Here is a 20,618-nt window from a genome sequence, read left to right on the forward strand (position 1 = left end):
ATCAACAATCTGTCACAAGGTTTCCAAAATCACTAGTAGGGCCTTGTTCTGAGCAAACCTGAGAATAGAGTTATACTGGAAAGGTTTATGAGTACCTAAGAGAAAGAGTAGCTAGTAGGAAAATGCAAGGTAAGGACAATAAAAGCAAAAGGGAGAAGAGATTCACAGCTACACTGAAGCCTACAACAGCACAGTGTTTGTTCATTCATTTGACAAATATTTTACTATTATATACTAGGCAAGGTACTAAGAGATGTGATAGTGATTAAACTCTGATGCAGCTAACATGGTTCTTGCTCTCACACAGCTTTTAAGTACCAGGAAAAGATAATCAACCATCCTGATGAATAATCAACTGAGACACATTACTGGAATAAGGAAAATACATTTTATGAGAGCCTACAACAAAAGAACCTAGCTTAGATTGAAGGCTCACAAAGCTTCCCTAAAGTAAAGTTAAGGTGAAATCTACCAAGTAAATAGGAGTTATCTATGCAGAAATGGGAGTGAGAGAAAATTAATACAAGCCTCACAGACTGAGAGAGCCACATATTCAAACCACATATAGTGCAGGCAGTATGGAGATTAGACAGTTTTACTATGAAATTAGGAAGATGTGGCTTCTTTTATTAAAAGGTTTCTTCTTAGCCTGTTACTTATCTTCTGTAAAAATAGCAGTATATGCATCATAGGACAGTTGAGAGAATTAAATCACAGAAGATATCTAAAGCTCTATGTAAAATGCCATGGCACATGGTTAAGTGTTCATTAAATATGACGACGACAAGTGTACAGTAATTAAGAGAACCTGTATTTAGTATGTATTAAATTGCCTGGGTGTACATTCAACGTCACCACAAATGTTAGTGGTCCTTAAAGCCACCAGTAACAAATTTCTAAGGCAATATATAAGCAACTTAACTATTTTAATAATGTTTGCTCCTCATTTTTACTTGCATAAATGGGCTAAAAAGAGCTGTATTTAGATACAGAACAAAGAGTCTCCCGTTGGTATCCACTGGGGACTGGTTCCAGGACCCTCCTCAGATACCAAAATTTGCGCATGCGGCCCTGTGGAACCCGCATATATGAAGTCAGCCCTCTATATCCTCAGGTTTCATATCCCACAAATACTGAATCTTGATATGCGTTTGTTTGTGGATGCAGAATCTGCGGGTACAGAGGGCCAACTACTGAAAAATATTCCCAGGAGTAGACCCATGCAGTTCAAACTTGTGTTGTTCACGGGTCAACTGCATATGTTATCTCTACATAAGGACTACAATGCACTTTACGATTGAGATTCTTTTTTAAAAAACTAACAATTTGACTGAAAAATTGTGGTTAATGTTTAAGTGAAATAAGTTGAAGCACAATTCAAAAAGAATTTCACTTTACCTCTAGGCAAAGTATTATATGGATCACCAGTAATAGATAATCTATTATTTATTTGTAAGTCTGTAAATAGGCATGGAAATATACCCTTTTCAGACTTATGCTCTCCATTACCTTTGTGTACTAAGCACATTTTCTCTAAACTTAAATATCTCTAATACATTTCCTGGCCTGAGATTACTCAATAGGTAAGAACTGAGGCATCAAGACATTTAACTGCTGTACTACAAAAATGAAATGTTACCTGGAAAACTAGTCTTCATTATATCAATCCCAACTTGCAGCTCAGGCTCAGCAGCAAGCACCGCATAGTCCCCTTGATGAGAGATGTTAAAGTTGAAATTCGGGTAAGGATTCGATGAGTCCTTTGCAAGAACTGGCTTTCCTTTTGCAGTTCTTTGCAAACGAATATGATTCCAAGGGATATTCAATTTCTCTGCAACCAATTTCCTTATCATGAGACGACCAGCCTGTTAAGTACATAAAACATTTGGTATGTACTGATGTCTGCCAAAGATACAACCACACTACGTGTAAAAGTATTTTTTTTTGGTTTCTAAAATTTTCATTTTTAAAACTTTTCAAAATAAGGATTAAACACACGTTAATTTAAACTTAACCAATGCTTAAGTAGATAACAAGTTAAAGCCCGCCCTAACAATTCCCTCTCCTTTGCTAGCGACCAAAGTTAACAGCTGGCATCCTGTCAGTCTCTTCTGGATTTAAATATATGTGCATTTACATGTTTTTGCTAACTCTACATATAAACACAAACATGAGATTATACTTATGTAGTATTCTGCCACATATAAGCTTTTAAATTTATAAGTATTGGGAATTATTTTATGTCTGTACACATCCGTCTGGTCCATGCAGTTTTAACTGTAGCATATTTCATAATATTATTTCCCCTTTATTGGACATTTTAGGCTGGCTCTAGACTTGCTGTCATAAACAACTCTGCAGTGATAGCCGTCCTGTATCTACATCTGCGCATATGTATTTCTAGATCCCATATATTGATCACCCAGCTTCAACGATTAGCAAGGCATGACCTATCTTGTTCTGCTCTCTCCCACCTCCAAATATTATTTTTTAAATAATTACTAAAAACACACACACACACACACAAAGCAAGAATATAAGATGACAAAGTATGTATTTTTAAAAATATCTTTCAGGTTTTTTTCTTCTTCAATTCTAACACTGACTTTTAAAAACTGCAGGCTTTTAAAAGTAGTTCATTTCACAATTCCTTACAAATTATAAGTGTAAAAAATTTTCACCAATGTGCCTTATAATTATCAACTAGTCAACATTTCAAACAGAAAGGTGTTTCAATATGGGACATTTTTAAGAAAGGACTGTCTTTTAAATGATGGTAATTCACGGTTGTTTCAAATTGCACCATATTGTAGAGATTATTTGTTTGGAAATCCCGTTTTCCATTTGTTGCTTCAAAATAATAGCTAAAATAAATCTACGTAAAATACTGTTTCCCATGGCATCTAGTGAGGAAGGTATCCTCTCCGGCTTCAGGTTCATTGGCTTCAATCCCGTGAAGCGCAGGGCTACGAACTATATCATACTGTCAATAATTTCTAGGGCCTACCACGTGCAGGGAGTCCTCGGAGAATGGTGGGATATTTAACAGGCAGAATAAGCATGGGTTATGAACCCACGCAAAGAAAAAAAATAACATTTAAAGATAAAGACATGAAAACATTCATTACAGAAAAACACAATTTTGTCGGCCTCCCTTACACTTATTTCACAGTTTAGGAGGGTCTCCATTTGAAATAACAGGGGAAAAGAAAGAATTTTTACAGCCATCGCGGCCTCCGAGGCGGTTACAAAGGCCGTGGAAACCAGGCCGTGCGTCGCCCGCAACTCCGCAGCGCCGGCTGCTGTCGCCCGGACCGGCCACGGGCTCCACAGCGAGAAGGTCGCCGCCAGCGCGGGAGTGTGGGGTCTCCACAGCCCGGCCCGCCTCCCCCAACATCTGCTTCCTAGGCTGTAAATACCAAAAAAGACCTGTAGTACCATGGCTGCCTTAGCGTCCCGGGCAAAGACGAACTGGCCAATGCGCTCCTTCTCCTCGGGCTGAATCGATCGCACTGCCAGCAGCCATTCGGCTCGGCTAGGCAGCCAAGTGCCGCAGGAAAAGGCCCAGCGCACGCCCTCCATGGATGGCACCAAGCAGAACCGTTTGGCAGGGAAAACCATACACCGCAAGCGGACCTCGCCGTTACCTCCGGCCTGATGGCGGGGTCGCAAACGTGGCCCCACCCCCTTCTTCCCGGCGTCCGTGCGCAGGGGGCGGGACGTCGCTACGCAGATGGGCACGTGGCCCACCGACAGCCCTCCCAGCCCGCCCCCAACTCAGCCACCTCCTCTCGGAGAAAGCAGCTGGGGGCGGAGACGGAGATCAGCTCTGCGCTTTGCGGTATTGTATGACGTCACGTAGGCGTGGCTTCGGAGGAGAGCGAAGGGCGGGACCAAGGCCAAGAGCCCGGCAGTTACGCCACTCACACTTGCGGAAGAGTTGACGGGACAGCGGTGCAGGCCAATCGCAACCAGTCCTCTGGAGGCAGGGAGACTGGGGTGGAGATTTCGGAGACTGCAGTTGCAGGTGGGTGAGCTCCGGGGTCTGAGGGAGGAGTGGGATGGTAGCCTTTATTCTCGGGGTCTGGGTTGGCCCCTGTGGCCCACAGAGAAGAGAATGTCCTTGGCTTCAGCTGCTTCGTGTACGGGGCACGAGAGATTTCCACATCTAGGAGGGGGTCTGCAGTGGTGCCCCCTGGAGTTGTGCAACGCGGCAGCCCTGAGTTGCTTCTTTCCCTACCCCCATCCCCATCGGCCTAACACCCACCCTCACACAGTATGTTCCCGACCCTTAGCAGCAGCCAACCTGAAACCCTCCCTCCGAAGGCCGAGCCGAGGCACTACCCCCAGTGCGGGACTCCGACCCCGCCTGAATCAGAGGCTGCCAGCGAGCAGCTGGGCTAATGCTGGCTTTTTATTTGGGGCGATGAAGCGACCCAGGTGCTGTTTTGCTATTGCCAAGCCTGGGCTACAGCCCTAGCGAGAAAACAGGATTCCATTGTTGAGGCATCAGTGTTTCCATCATGACAAGAGGTCCTTGCTCTAGCCGCAGAAACAAGTAAATAACTTTACTCAGTTATTTTCTCAGACTTTGCGAAGGGTCATATTGATGTATGTCTGTTTCCTTAGTTGTTCCGTGTAGGCTGTTGTTGACTCTCGTATGAAAGCCCACGCGATCCAAGTGCCCTGCAGGTTTTGGTCCAGGGAAAAGTTGGTCTCTGCAGATGACTGTAAATGACTACCTGGAGGTCGATTAAAGTGCAGTACTGCGGGATTCAGCCGATTTCCTTCTTCCTCTGACTGCCCGGAAATATCTGCCAAAGGCCAGCGGTACTAATTAACACAATTACCTGCCTATGATTTCTGTCCTATTTAAGATGGGTTCTATTATGTTTTTATCTATACTTGTCTTCATTAACTTTTCGTGATATCATAAGCCCCCCAAATCCCTCGAAAGTAGATGGGATTCTGAGCACACACACAAATTCAGATCCCCAAAGGACAGTAAAATGAATTATTGGCTTAATATATCATCTTAGCTAACCAAAAGCCTGTGTCAGCTGCCATATTGAAAATCTGGTTACCAGCTGCAGGGAGCTTACAGTCTGGTAAAGCAAATAAATCATATGCATAAAAAGTAAAATAAGAGACAGTGTAAAGATATGTAAATAATACTAATACCCATATCAGCAATGATCATAACTCACTTCTCCATTTTTAACTAAGAATCATATAACTTTTCCTTCCTGTCATTTTAAACTGATTTTTGTAAGTTTGGTACATTAAGTTTCTGTTTCCAAACACTTCTGTGTACGTTATTGTGCATGTTCTGTGTACTAGTTATTACTGATGGAGACAATGAGCTCAGAAAGAGAATTTGTTTAAATTTAGGAATTCATATCCCATTATTTTACCATCGAACAAGAGCTCTGTGTATTACATCTATGGAGCCTAATACACAGACAGTAATTTAGGGATTATTTGTACTTGGTCTAGAATGTAGAATATTCTCCCCTTCTCCCATTATCACATTCCTTGTTTCCTCTGTATCATTCAGGCCCAAATGTCATACCAAACAGAATGTCTTCGTTCACCCAGTGTAAAATAGCTCACTCTTCCCACTTCCAAACCTCAGCCCCAAACCTATTACCCTCGTGAACATATTTTGTAGGTTTGTTGAATCCCCTTCCCTGTGTGCTTTTAAAAATTCTCCAGAACTTAGCTTAAACCTTCTCTTAGGGCCTACTTCAGAGTACCTTTTTCCAAAACAGTATTGTTTATATAATTCATTTGGCAGTTATTCTAGTATTGCCTTATGACACCTCTCCTATTGTCCTGAATTATTTGCATGTGTGTTATCTTGCAAAATAGAATGTACAGTACTTGAGAGGGAATGTCATGTATACCTTTTACAAATAGTGTACATGAGTAAATATTATTAATGACTCCACAATAGATTTATTACTGCTTTTTATATTCTATCTGCCTTTACTTCCCTCACTTTTATTAAGGAAATGTAAATATGCAGTTTATAACTTGCTTAACTGTATTAAACGAACCCAACAATTTTATTAAAATATTTTTTATTGCATTGGTCAGGGGAAGAAGAGGACTAAAGTAATAGGGGCTCACTCAGTCTAGAATGATCATCTTGCTTGGTGCCGATCTGTGGCTTCTTAGCAGGATTCTGAGGGATTCGTATTCTATTTCCAGCTCTACCACCAATTGTCTGTGTGACTTTGGTCACACAGGATCCTATGTGTGACATAACCTCTTCCAGGTATTAATATCAATACAAAAGCATTATATGAGTCATCTCTAAGTCTAGGTGTTTTTTAGATGTATTCACTAACTTTTTATTGGGTCACAAACTTTATTCTACCTGAAACACTTTTTTTTTCCCCCAAGACTTATTTGAATAGCTCCATAATTCTACCAGTTGCTCAAGGAAGAAACCATGATGCTGCTTTTCTTTGATTCCCTATATCTAATCCATCTCCAAGTGTTTTTGGTTTTACTTCTAAAATACAGCTAAATCCATTTGTTTCTCTTTATTCCCACTGTTAACAATCAAGTATAACCCACCATCATTTTTCATCTGAAATACTAATCAGTTTTCCAGCCTGCCTGAGAAAGGGGAGCACTCTTTTCCAATGTCTTCCATGCCATAAGCACAACCTGCTTTCAGAGCTAAATCTAGAAATCCATGCCCTTAATTCTCATGTTATATTGCCCTCTAATTAGACTGAGAAGGAGAGGCCAGTAAGGTAGGAAACCTGAAGAATGTTGTGGCATAGAAACTAAAAAGACGAGTGTTTCAAGGACTAGTTAACAGTGTGAATATTCCTAAGAGGTGAAAGAAGATGAGGAAAGAGAAGTGAGAATTTAGCTTCAAGATGGTAGTGTGGTGACATTGACACGGGCAGTTTTAATGGAGTAAAAGGAATTTTATTGTAGTGAGTTGAGATGATAACTGGAGGTGACGCTACCACAGAGTGTCCTTTAAAGTTTTTCTGGATTTCGGAAGTAGAAAAATGGAATGGTAGCTGGAGGAATAAAAGGTCAAAGGATAGATTTTTGTTTGATGTTTGTTTAAAGATGGAAGATACTAGAATTTGCATGCTAATGGAAAATGTCCAGTAGGGTGGGAGAAACTCTTAATGTATAAGAAGGAAGGGGGTGTGTGTGTGCGCGCGGGGGGGCAGGTGTTCACCATTCTAAAGTAGACTCTATCGTAGAGGACCTTGTCTGTGTTGTTTTTAGCTGTATTTCTAGTATCTAGAATAGTGCCTGCCACAATATTTGTTACTCCATAAGCTATCCAATATTTGTTGAATAAATGAATGACTTAGACCCTACTTCTCTTCCTTTCAATTCATTCTTGACATATTAGCTAGAAAAATATTTTTTTAAAAAATGATGTTATGTCACTGTCCAATTTAAAGTGATCAGTCATTCCTATTTCACTTAGAATAAAGCCCAGCTCCCGTGACCCATTGGATCCTGACTGAGGTAGCAACTGCCTTCTGCAGCCCTATCTCCTGACCCTCTTGCTTTCATTAGCTACTCCAGCCACACTGGCCACCTAATTATTTCCTAAAACTGAAGGACTCCTTTCCCTCTGTAGGGCTTTATATGTGATTTCCGCCACTAATCCCTTACCTTCCTATCATTCAGTTCTCAAATGACACTTCAGAAAGCCTCTCCCTAGTATTGTAGTGGCTGAAGGCAAGGACTCTCAAGCCAAACTGAGTTCACTTACCAACTCCCTGCTTGCTTGCTATAAGATCTTAGCCAAATTACTTAAATTATCAAAGCCCATTTTCTCTGTTTGTAAAGTGAAGATAAGTATCTATTTTATCCAGTTTTTTCGAAGATTAAAAGAGTATGTGTAAAACATATAGCATTGGGCCAGGCATGGTGGCTCATGCCTGTAGTCAACAGCATTTTGGGAGGCTGAAGCATGAGGATCACTTAAGGCCAGGAGTTTGAAACCAACCTGGGTAACATAGTGAGATCCCATCTCTAAAAAAACCCAAAAACCAAAAAACAAACAAACAAACAAATAAAAAAAACTGGGTGTGCTAATGCACACCTGTAATCCCAGCTACTCAGGAGGATGAAGTGGGAGGACTGCTTGAGCCCAGGAGGCTGAAGCTTCAGTGAGCTGTGATCCTGCCACTGCCCTCCATCCTAGGTAACACAGCAAGGCCAAACAAACAAACAAAAAACGTAGTACAAAGCATGGCACATAATAAGCACTATATAAATGTTCCCTCTTACCCCTTTTGTTATTGTCTGAAATTGAATGCCCCCATTGTTTATTTCCACTTCCTACTTGTGGCTTCACGATACTTATAAAAATTTATAATTATTTATTTGCGTACCTTATTTATTATGTCGTCTTCACCAGATACTGGACAGCAAAAAAGCAGGAACCATGTCTGTCTTTTATTCTCTCTTTAACTCTAGTGCCTAATTCGGTGCTTGTCATATAGTTAGCATCTATAATAAATATTTACTAGACTAGGCCAGAAATCATGCTGTATATTGAAACATCAGTGACCAAACTAAGATCACTGCAGGACCCAGTCAAAGCTCAGATCAGGCAGAGCACAGCTTTAGTTTAATGTTCTACTTTTATTAAGTGGCACATGATTTTTGTCATTACTTTTTATCAAAGGCTTCATTCTTAGGCTTGACTCTTGTACCTTTATTCAATTATTTAAATCAAATTTTAATGAAAGCCTTTTAAAAAAAGGATAACAGAATCATTTTAAAAATTGAGTCAGCATTTTGGGCAGGAAGGTGTTTCATTGAAGCTGGGGTGCAATCTTATAAAGTACACTATTATTTTATATACTACTAAGAAAAATGCCAACTATGACACAACTCTTTATCACTAAGAATTTTTTCTACTTATGCAAAGAGCCCTCTTTTTAAAAAATCGTATAATACCCTTGCACCTACATACAAAGAACAATATAAGCAAAATTAATTGGCTGAGGCATTCCTAAAACTTCTTAACATTCAAAGTGTCTTTTCATTGATTTTCAACTCAGAGTCTCTGTGTCCATATTTTATTTTTACAATATCATTCTCTGTTTAGAGCATTAGTGATATATCATTTCTTAAACCAATGTCCATTATTATCTCCAAGGTTTTCTCCAACATACTGATATCCATTCTTCAAATTTAATACGCATGTAATGACAAATATGTCATGACTACTACCCAACCAGAGTGATTATAAGATGCCTGTCAGTTTCAGATAAGTGTGAAAAACTTTGTGTCTTAAAAGCAACGAAATAACGTAATTGATTTTGAAGAATATTTGAAGAAAAATAATTGCCTTATAAATCTTTTGCCAAGAATTGAGAATTGTTTAACAGTTAATAATGTTATTGATTTTAATTATTATTTACATATAATTTGACAGTATTAACTTAATATTCATTGTATCATTTAAGTCTCACAACAGTCCAGTGTCATAGATGTGTCCACTTTGCAGATGAGGAAGTCAAAGCCTCAGAGAGCCTAAGTAGGAATCACTACTAAGTAGGAATCACTAGTAAGTGATGAACCATTTAGGACTATTTCTCTAGTTCCAAATGCCATATTCTTTGTTATTTGCAAAATACACTTATACAAGTAGGATTTACTCAAATGAAATTTAAGAAATGGAAATATTCAGCTCCTTGGATTTATTATTCTGTGTAGAATGTATATGGCAGACTTTTTTTTTCTTCTTCTTCTTTTTGAGATGGAGTCTCGCTCTGTCACCCAGGCTGGAGGGCAGTGGCGCGATCTTGGCTCACTGCAAGCTCCACCTCCCAGGTTCATGCCATTCTCCTGTCTCAGCCTCCCAGGTAGCTGGGACTACAGGCGCCCACCACCACGCCCAGCTAATTTTTTGTATTTTTACTAGAGATGGGGTTTCACCATGTTAGCCAGGATGGTCTCAATCTCCTGACCTTGTGATCCACCCGCCTCGGCCTCCCAAAGTGCTGGGATTACAGGCGTAAGCCACCACACCCGGCCGGCAGACTTTTTAAAACGGTGTTACGAAAGTGAATAGGTTTGTATGATTCTTATACATTATTTTAGGATACTTGAAATTTTCTAGTAAAACTTGTTTTTGTTACTATTTATAGGAATAAAAATAACTTTGTGTTTACATCATGTGGTCCACTTATTCATGAACCATGAGGCTTGCAATAGACTTAATCCAACATAGGATCTAAATTACATACGTGATTTTCATGACAATAAAGTTAATTAAAAAGTGTTTGTGGTTAGAGTCTTAAAAATTGATATTCTCAAGACCTATGCCACTATGCAGAAATATAGTTTTTATTCTTTTGGAAGTATCTCATTTAGTTACCTTTTTCCTATTTTATTTCCTACTTATTTTAAAATACAGAGGAATGATTTCATACCAATTAAAAAATTATGTTTTATTTGCATTTTCTATGTTTGAGCAAGAAGAAAGCTGGAACATCAAAATAGTTTCTGAATTGATCTTTTGCTATCTTTTAATCTCTTAAAATAATTACACAACAAGTTGTAAAGATAAAATTTCCATGTACCCTTCACCCAGTTTCCCCAAATGGGTACATATATAATAATAGTAAAAGATCAAAACCAGGAATTTGACATTGGTACAATGTTTGTGTGTAGTTTCTTGTAATTTTCTCACATGTGCAGATTGCTGTAACCTATCTAAATTGTGTGTATCAAACTTTGTCCCTTTTTAATGGTGAGTAGTATTCCATGGTATGGATGTACCATGATTTGTTTACTCTTTCACCTATTGTGCAACATTTTGGTTGCCCTCAGCTTTTGGCTATACAAATGAAGCATTATGAAACATGTAGAGGCTATTGTGTACACATAAGCTTTTCTTTCTAATGGTCAGCAGCATGATTGTTGGGTAACATGGTATGTGTATGTTTAGTTTTTTTAAGAAACTGCCAGACTATTTCTGCCAGCAGTGTATGGGTGATTCAGTGTCTCTGCAAGCCCTCAAATATTTGGTGTTGTCATTATATTTTATTTTAGCTATTTTGATAGATGGGTAGGGATATTTCATTGCAGTCTTAATTTCCATTTTCATAATGACTAATGATGTTGAACATCTTTTCATGTGCTTATTTGCCATCTGTATATTCTCTTTGGTGAAATATCTCTTTGTGCCTTTTGCGCATTTTTTAAATTGAATTATTTGGTGTTTTTACTGGTAAGTTTTCAGATTTCTTTATATATTATTTCTTTATCAGATTCAGTTTGCAATTTTTTTTCCTGGCTCATAGCTTGTCTTTTCATCCTGTTAAATAAAGGGACTTTCACAGAGGAAAAATATAATTTTGATATAAAGTCCAATCTAGTAATTTTTTTCATTTATGTGTTGTGCTTTTGATGTCTAAGAGCTCATTAAATGAGACCCTGGTTACAAAGATTTTCTTCTGTATTTGCCTCTAAAAAGTTTATATTTTACGTTTAAATCTATCAACTGTTTTAATTTTTACATAAAGTAAAGTTGTCTGTGGATATCCATTTTCTTCAGCATTTTTTGTTAAAAAAGATTCTTTTTCTTCCATTGAATTGCATTCGCACCTTTGTCAAAAGTCACTTGGCTATACTGTGTGGGGCTATTTCTCAATTGTGTATTGCATTCCACTGATCTATGTGTCTCTCCTTTCACTAATATTACACAGTATTGATTATCATAACTATAGTAAGTCTTGAAATCAGGTAGACTGATACTTCCCTCATTCTTATTCTTTTTAGTTGTGTTAGATATTCTATTTTCTTTATCATTCCATGTAAATTTTACAGTAATCTCATCTGTATATACAAAAAATTGTGCCAGGATTTTGATAAAAAATGTGTTAAACCTTTATATCAGTTTAGGGGGAATTAAGGGGACATCTTTATTAAGTTGACTTTTCCAATTTGCAGACATGGCATGTCTTTCCATTTTAGTCTTCTTTGATTTTTTTAGCATTTTATATTTTTCAGCATACAAGTCCTGTGCATGTTTTGTTAGATTTATACGTATTTCTTTCACTTATTTTTTTTGAACTGTTATACTTTTAATTTTTGTTTTTGTTTTAATTTTTGTTTCTATGTGTTTTTTGCTGGTATATAGAAATATGATTGATTTTTTTGTGATGCTCTTGTGTCCTGTGGCATTGCTGAACTTGCTGGTTAGTTCTATGAGGTTTTTTTCTTGTAGATTCCTTTGGATTTTCTATATAGGCTATCTCGGAATTTGCAAATAGAGGCAGTTTTGTTTCTTCCTTTCCAATGTATATGCCTTTTATTGAATTTTCTTGTTTTAGTGTGCTTGCTAGAGCTTACATTCCCTTGGAAACTGAATAATACATTTCTAAATAAGTGTGAACTTTGATGAATAGCAGTGGTAAGGGTGGACATCCTTGCTGTTTTCCTCATATTAGGGGGAAGGCATTCCATAATTTAGCATAGTGTTATCTATAGGATTTTTGTAGATTTTCTCTACTAAGTTGAGAAGGGGGAACTTTCCCCCTCTCTTTCTCTTTTGCTAAGAGTTTTTCCCATAACTGGGTGTTGTATTTTTTCAAACAGTTTTTATGCATCAATTGATATGGTCTTGTGGTTTTTCTTCTTTAGCTGCCTAATAGGATAAATTACACTAATTGGTATTCAAATACTTTTCAGCCTTACATCCTTGAATAAACTTACTTAGCCATAGTGTATAATGCCTTTTATATATTGCTGAATTTTTTTGCTAACATTTTTAAATGATTTTTGCATCTATATTTGTGAAGTATATTGGTCCATAGTATGGGGTTTTGGTTTTTGTTTGTTTGTTTTGGGTACTGTCTTTGTCTGGAGTACCACAATAATACTCACTTCATAAAATTAGTTGGGAATCTTCCCTCTGCTTCTGTTTTCTTGAAGAAGTTGTGTAGAACTGGTATTCTTCTTTAAACTTTTGGTAAATTTAATTTCCTTAATGGTTACAGGGCTGTTCAAATTATATGTTTCATATTGGGTGAGTTGTAGTAAAGTAAGCACTTAACGCTAAAAATTTTCCTCTCAGCACTATTTTAGCCGCATCATACACATTTTGATATATTGTATTTTAGTTTTTATTCAGTTCAATGTATCTTTTAAATTACACTTGAAACTTTCTCTTTGATGCATGGATTATTTAGAAGTGTGTTATTATGTTTCCAAGTGCGTGGAGATGTTTATGTTATCTTTTTGTTACTGATTTCTGGTTTGATTTCATTGTGGTGAAAGAATATAATCTGTGTGATTCCAATTCTTTTAAATAATTTGAAGTTTGTTTTATGGGACAGGATATGGTCAATCTAGATATATGTTCCATGAGCACTGGGAAAGAATATGTATTCTGCTGTTGTTAGGTGGAGTTTTCTATAAATGTTGATTAGATTCTGTTGATTGATGGTGTTGTTGAGCTCTATATGCTTACTGACTTCTTGTCTAGTTCTATTACTTTTAGAGAGAAGAGTGTTGAAGTCTCCAGCTATAATAGTGGATTTGTCTTTTTTTTTTTTTCAGTTTTATCAGTTTTTACTTCACATATTTTACAGCTGTATCATTTGGTGCATATAGATTTTTGATTGCTAGTATTCTTGGTGGTGGATGGACATTACATAACATTCCTTTCCCTTGCTCAAGTCTGCTTTATCTTGTAATTGTATTGCCATGCCTGCTTTATTTTAATTAATGCTTGGATAGTATATCTTTTCCTATCCTTTTACCTTTAACCTACTTATTATATTTGAAGTCAGTTTACTTGTAGGAAGCATAAAGTTGGGTCACTTTTTAATCTGCTCTGGTAATCTGTCTTTTAATTAGTGTATGTAGACCACTTACATTTTGTGCAATTATTATTATGTCAGTATTGAAGTCTGTAATTTATTTTCTGTTTTCTGTTTATTCTGTTTTTATTTCTGTTTTTTTTTTTCTATCTCCTGTGGCTTACTTGAACTTTTTTTTAGAATTTAATTTTGATTTAGCTATAATAATTTATAAATGTTATTTCTTTAAATAGCTTTTTTGTTTTAGACGGAGTTTTGCTCTTGGCGCCCAGGCTATAGTAAAGTGGTGCGATCTCAGCTCACTGCAACCTCTGCCTCCTGGGTTCAAGTAATTCTCCTGCCTCAGCCTCCCAAGTAGCTTGGAGCCCACCACCCCAGGTGCCCACCACCACACCCAGCTGCTTCTCTTGTTCCTTCCTCCACCATTTTATAAGTGTAAACTTATTGTCAATTAAATGATTTTCTTTTCTTTTCTGTTAAATTTCTTAGAAAATAAGCCTTAATTTCCACTTATTTGACACACATTATATGCTAAATTACTTTTGTTGTTGTTGTTTTGTTTTGTTTTTGTTTTTGTTTTTGAGACGGAATCTCTGTCACCAGGCTGGAGTGCAGTGGTGCGATCTCGGCCCACTGCAACCTTTACCTTTATCTTCCGGGTTCAAGCGATTCTCCTGCCTTAGCCTCTCAGGTAGCTGGGACTACAGGTGTGCGCCACCATACCCAGCTAACTTTTGCATTTTTATCAGAGATGGGGTTTCCCCGTGTTGGCCAGGATGGTCTCAATCTCTTGACCATGTGGTCCACCCACCTTGGCCTCCCAAAGTGCTGGGATTACAGGTGTGAGCCACTGCACCCAGCCAATTATGTGTTTTTTAAAAATATTCTCAACAACACAACTAGATAGATACAGTTTATCTGCATTTTACAGATGATGAAAATAATAATAAAAAATTAGAAGTTATTTGCCTCAAATGTATCACAACTAAATGGTGAACCAGCGTTAGAACTCAAGCCTGATTCTAATGCCCTCCTTTTTCTTTCATTTCACTTTGTTAAAAGAAAAGCTTTAGACAAATACAATTTAACAGAGTTTGAGCAAAGAGCAATTCATGAATCAGGTAGCATTCAAAACTGAAAGAGGTTCAGAGAGCTCTACTCCAGCAGTGTGACCAGCAAGCTTTTATAGGTTGAACATGGAAACAAAGTAGAGAAATTACCTGATTGACTACAGCTAGGCATTTGCCTTATTTGGATATTGTCTGATGGAAATTCTCTATTTGTAACCAGTAGGTTGGTTGACTGTGATTGGCTAAGGCTTGTTTTTGGTTTTTAAGTCAGTTACAATAAATGTTTCCAAGTTAAGTTTCAGTTCTCTTACATAAGAGGCCTTGTTATGGAGGTAATCTCAGGCTAATAGCCATCTTATTTAACAACATTATATCATACTCTTGGGAAGATATATGATTTTTATACAAGCTAATATGTCACATCTGTGTATTTTATAAATATTAGAAAAGGAGATAAAACATGCGTAGTTTTAAAAACAGTCTTATAAGTGACTTATGAAGATGCCTTGTGAGGTAAAGAATTAGTCCTGGGACATTAGCCATGTATAATTGTCTTTATGCCTCACTCTAATTTGAAATACTCTTTTTCCATCCTAGGTCATATGTTATCAACATTGTTAAGTCAAGACTTGAACTGTCATGTTAGTTGATTTCATTTATAAGCTTGACTGGGCCATCTGGTGACCAGACATTTGGTCAGATATTCTGAATGTGTCTGTAAGGATATTTCTGGATGAGATTCACATGTGAATCAGGAGACCAAGTAAATCACATTTTCCTGTGTGGTGGGCCTTATCCAATCAAATGAAGAATTGAATAGAATAAAAGACTGAGTAATAGGAAATTTATCCTGCCTATTTGAGTTGGGACATACATCAGTCTTTTCCTGCCATTGGACTCAAATTGAAAAATTGACTCCTCTTGGGTCTTAAGCTTGTCAACTTTTGGACTGAAACTTAAACCATTGGCTGTTGTGGTTCTTAGGCCTTTGGACTTGTACTGAAACTGTACTGTCAGCTCTCCTGGGTATCCAGCTACCTAGTTATAGATCTTGGGACTTCTTAGCCTCTATTATCATGTGAGCTTATAATAAATCAATCTGGCACTGTCTGTCTCTCTTGCTCTCTTTCTCTGCCCTCATCTTCACCCATCGGTATTGGTTTTGTTTTCTCTAGTTCCTTTTCCTCAGAATTAACCTCCAAGCCTTTCATTATCTCTCTTCCTCCATGATACCCACTCTCATTTTTAATATGTCTCCCTATTCACAGTTACTCAGAACGCTACACACAAAATGATTTCTACAAGTCACTTAGATTTCCAGCAGTACTGCCAATTACAACCTATTAGTTTCTCCTGCACACACAGGCACATACACACCTCCACAGTCACACACACATTCACACAGGCACGCTATTTTTCCACACAGTATAATGGCTATCCAGTGGAACTTTTCTGTGATGATGAGAATGTTTTATATTTGCTTTGTTTAATATAGTAGTCACTAGGCAGATGTATTAATCTGACTTATTCAGAAAAACAGAACCAAAGGGATATATATAGATACACACACACATATATATGTATATGTATTTGTACTATACATATGTATAGGTATTTTTACTATATATATGTATATGTGTTCGTTTTATATATATGTGTGTGTATATATATATGGAGAGAGACAGAAAAACTGTAAGGAATTAGCTCATGTGATTATGGAAGCTGAGAAGACCCAAGATTTGCAGTCAGCAAGCGGGAGACTTAGGAGAGCTAGTGGTATAATTCCTGTTTGAGTTCCAGCTTGAAGTCAGGCAGAAAGAAAGAGTTATTTCTTATTCAGCCTTTTGTTCTATTCAGACCTTCAACAGACAGGATGAGGCACAGCTACAGTGGGGAGGACAATCTGCTTTAGTCAGTCTACCAATTCAAGTGTTTAATCTCGTCTGGAACACCCTCACAGACATACCCAGAAGTAATGTTTAACCAAAAATGTGGGCACTCTGTCCCAAACAAGTTGTCACTCATCACACCACATATGACTGACCACATAAATGTGGCTAGAGCAATGATGGACCTGAATTTTTAGTTGTATTTACTTACAAGTAATTTAAATAGCTACACATGGCTCATGGTTACTGTATTGCATAGTGCAATGGTCAATTGTCTTGGTCCTGGAATGGAGCTTTAATTGATGCTGTAGGACAATTTAGACTACTTCTCCAGTATCTAGCTTCCACCTAGGCCTCTTGGAACACCTGCTCTGGGAGAACCAAGCTTCATGCAAAAAGCCCAGTCACTCTGAGACTGTCATGCTGTGAAGAAGCGCCAGCTAGCCACTTGGAGAGGGTGCTTTAAGAAAGAGAAAACCCTAATGATCAGTGAGGATGAGCTTTTTCCATATGTTTGTTGGCCACATAACTGTCTTCTTTTGAGAGTTGTCTGTTCGTATCCTTTGCCCACTTTTTGATGGGGTTTTTTGTTTTTTTCTGGCAAATCTGTTTAAGTTCCTTGTAGATTCTGGATATTAGACCTTTTTCAGACGGGTAGATTACAAAAATTTTCTCCTATTCTGTAGGTTGCCTGTTCACTCTGTTGCTAGTTTCTTTTGCTATGCAGAAGCTCTTTAGTTTAATTAGATCCCATTTGTCAATTTTAGCTTTTGTTGCAATTGCTTTTGGTGTTTTAGTCATGAAATTTTTGCCCATGCCTATGTCCTGAATGGTATTGCCTAGGTTTTCTTCTAGGGTTTTTATGGTTTTGGGTTTTATATTTAAGTCTCTAATCCATCTTGAGTTAATTTTTGTATAAGGTGTAAGGAAGGGGTCCAGTTTCAGTTTTCTGCATATGGCTAGCCAGTTTCCCCAACACCATTTATTAAATAGGGAATCCTTTCCCCATTGCTTGTTTTTGTCAGGTTTGTCGAAGATAAGATGGTTGTAGATGTGTGCCCACATGGTATATGATTTCACAAAAGATTGAATAAAGAAGCAGGTATGAGAATCTAGTTGTCTTCCATTAAGCCAGATGTTAAAGAGATTTGCAAAAATATAAAAGAATGTAACCCTTCTCAAGAAACTTTTTTTTTTGTTTTGGAAAATAGTTATTTTAGTTATCCATTTATATATTTTTGTAGTTATATATAGTTGTATACAAAGGCATGTATATAAAATGGATATATATGAATGTGTATATTAAATAGATATATTGAATATAGTTATATAAATTTTTTTCTTATTTTTAAATGAATCAATAAATATTGAAGTGTTCTCAGAAAAAAACAAGAAAAGAAGAAAGATCCCCATCTCTTCTAGCCATCCCAGCTGAATCATAAGAAATGTGAATGAGGAAACCATACTGGACATGTAACCTAGTCAGACCTTCAGATGGCTTCAGTCACAGCTGCCATTTGCCTGTAGTTATATGAAAACTCCCAAGCAAGAAGCATCACCTCAACTCACAGGAGCATGAGAGATTATAAATTGTTGTCTTAAGCCCCTACATTTTAGGGTGATAACTGGAACAGAAATGTAGAATCAAGGTTTTCTATTTGTCCGGCTCCCCAAGTTCCCAATCCTCTTTTCCTTTCTGTTTCCCACTTCCTTGCTTTGGATAATGCAACTTTTATGTTTAGAGCTGAATTTGCAGTTCCAAGATACTCACAATTATCTGATCTTTACCTGTCTTGGATTTCTGACCTCATGTTTAAAAAATCTTTCTTAATTAAGATATATGCGGTTTTCCTTTCTACTTTTAAATAGCCCAACTTAGAAAAGTGCTTGCCTTTTTCTTCTTTACTAAAGCCATAAATAATTAATGCAATCTAACACTGATCTTTTTCAACCAATTATCCTGTAAAAGTCTAACCTCAGAAGGCATATAGTTTATGCTCCAAGATCAGCATTTTAACAGCTACTTTGCTACCAGAAGAGAATGGATTGGAAAAGAGGGGGATTGTGTTGGGCATATACTCAATAATTATGTTAGAAATAACACTTCTTATGTATAATAATAATATTAATTATGTAGTGAAATCCTATATAAGCTATTTATACAACTTGTACATTTGGCTATTTAACACAGTTACATAGGCTTGAATGTTAGCCCTTATGAAAAATATACTTTTATTCCAATGAGCTCAACATTTATGAAAATTCAAAAGGAATTTAATATTAAATGTCAGGAAAACAAATGTTTAAAACAAATTTTACTGTCTTATTATGTTTCTTAGTGGCTATTTTTATGTATTTCACATCAAGAGGGCAAATTTTGGAGTCTGAAACTTACATTAGGTCTCTACTACATCAGTGATTTTTTTTTTTGTTCTAGTTCTAAGGACATATGGAATTGGCTATGGATAATTCATATGGTTTCAATCAACGAAGCACCTGTAATGGAATTCCATCTGAGAAGAAAAACAACTTTCTTGTGTCAGAAGATCATGGACAAAAAATCTTAAGTGTACTACAGAATTTTAGAGAACAAAATGTCTTTTATGATTTCAAAATAATTATGAAAGATGAAATAATCCCATGTCATCGTTGTGTGTTAGCAGCATGCAGTGACTTTTTCAGGTACTTTACCTTGTCTATGCCTCACATTTTATGATTTGGATAATTAGGTTCTATTTTATACTGGACTCAAGTTTTCCCCCACAGGAACATGCAACAGTAATTTTTAATTCTTAAAAAAAAAAAACAAAAACAAAAAAACTAATTAGGCTGGGCACGGTGGCTCACGCCTGTAATCCCAGCACTCTGAGAGGCCAAGGCAGGCAGATCACCTGAAGTCAGGACTTCAAGACCGGCCTGACCAACATGGTGAAACTCTGTCTCTATTAAAAATGCAAAAATTAGCTGGGCGCAATGGCTGTGCCTGTAATCCCAGCTACACAGGAGCCTGAGGCACAAGAATTGCTTGAACCCAGGAGGCTGCGGTTGGGGTGAGCTGAGATCGCACCACTGCACTCCAGCCTGGGCGACAGAGCGAGACTCCATCTCAAAGAAACAAAATAAAAAACAAAAAACCTAATTAGAACCAAGATTACCTAATGATTTTTTTTTTTTTAAGACGGAGTCTCGCTCTGTCGCCCAGGCTAGAGTGCAGTGGCGCGATCTCAACTCACTGCAAGCTCCGCTTCCCAGGTTCGCGCCCTTCTCCTGCCTCAGCCTCCCGAGTAGCTGGGACTACAGGCGCCCACCACCGCGCCCGGCTAATTTTTTGTGTTTTTAGTAGAGACAGAGTTTCACTGTGTTTACCAGGATGGTCTTGATCTCCTGACCTCGTGATCCACCCGCCTCAGCTTCCGGAAGTGTTAGGATTATAGGCATGAGCCACCGCACCCAGCCATGATTTTTTAGTAGGAGAGACTTTAAGACTACCTTTTTTTAAAGTACAGGTCTTCCCAGGTCAGCATTTACCAAAGTTCTCTGGAACATTAATCCCTTGAAATACTCTGGGACAAAAAAAAAAAATTTATTATGGTGTCAGCTTTGTTTGGGGGATCCCTGTATTGTATTATTTTAGAAAAAGAAGATGACAGGTTGAACAAAAATGGAAGCAAAATTTGAAGAAAATAACTCTGAGAGAAAAGCAAATTTCAGTCCTATGTTGTATTCTTGTATTATGGGGAGAGGAGGCGCTAACCGATTTAAAATTTATCCTCTCCTTAGCAAAGATACCTTTTTATTAGGGAAAAGTACTTCTTAGCTATAAG

The 20,618-nt window shown here is 37.4% G+C and overlaps 2 protein-coding genes across 6 annotated transcripts in view; one reads left to right on the plus strand and one right to left on the minus strand.

The window, feature by feature from the left end:
* The window catches only part of AASDHPPT (aminoadipate-semialdehyde dehydrogenase-phosphopantetheinyl transferase), a 21,729-nt gene extending 17,956 nt beyond the window's left edge, over positions 1-3,773 (minus strand). Inside the window, exons 1-2 of the mRNA XM_009187192.4 lie at positions 3,439-3,773; positions 1,640-1,865 (exon numbers count right to left, since the gene is read on the minus strand). Of these exons, the coding sequence (XP_009185456.3) occupies positions 1,640-1,865; positions 3,439-3,621 (409 nt within the window). The 5' untranslated portion in view covers positions 3,622-3,773. The remainder of the gene's footprint in view (positions 1-1,639; positions 1,866-3,438) is intronic.
* Positions 3,594-20,618, plus strand: part of KBTBD3 (kelch repeat and BTB domain containing 3) — a 27,943-nt gene continuing 10,918 nt past the window's right edge. Inside the window, exons 1-4 of one of the 5 annotated variants that reach the window (XM_021926494.2) lie at positions 3,916-4,027; positions 4,630-4,830; positions 9,161-9,571; positions 19,232-19,476. In XM_021926494.2, coding sequence (XP_021782186.1) covers positions 19,244-19,476 — 233 coding nt within the window. In that variant the 5' untranslated portion in view covers positions 3,916-4,027; positions 4,630-4,830; positions 9,161-9,571; positions 19,232-19,243. Of the gene's footprint in view, positions 4,028-4,629; positions 4,831-9,160; positions 9,572-17,819; positions 17,897-19,231; positions 19,477-20,618 lie in introns of those variants that run through there. The other 4 variants (XM_017948920.3, XM_003910630.5, XM_003910631.4 and 1 more) reach the window with 4 other exon arrangements.

Source organism: Papio anubis, chromosome 12 (assembly GCF_008728515.1).
Source record: "Papio anubis isolate 15944 chromosome 12, Panubis1.0, whole genome shotgun sequence".
NCBI lineage: Eukaryota > Metazoa > Chordata > Mammalia > Primates > Cercopithecidae > Papio > Papio anubis.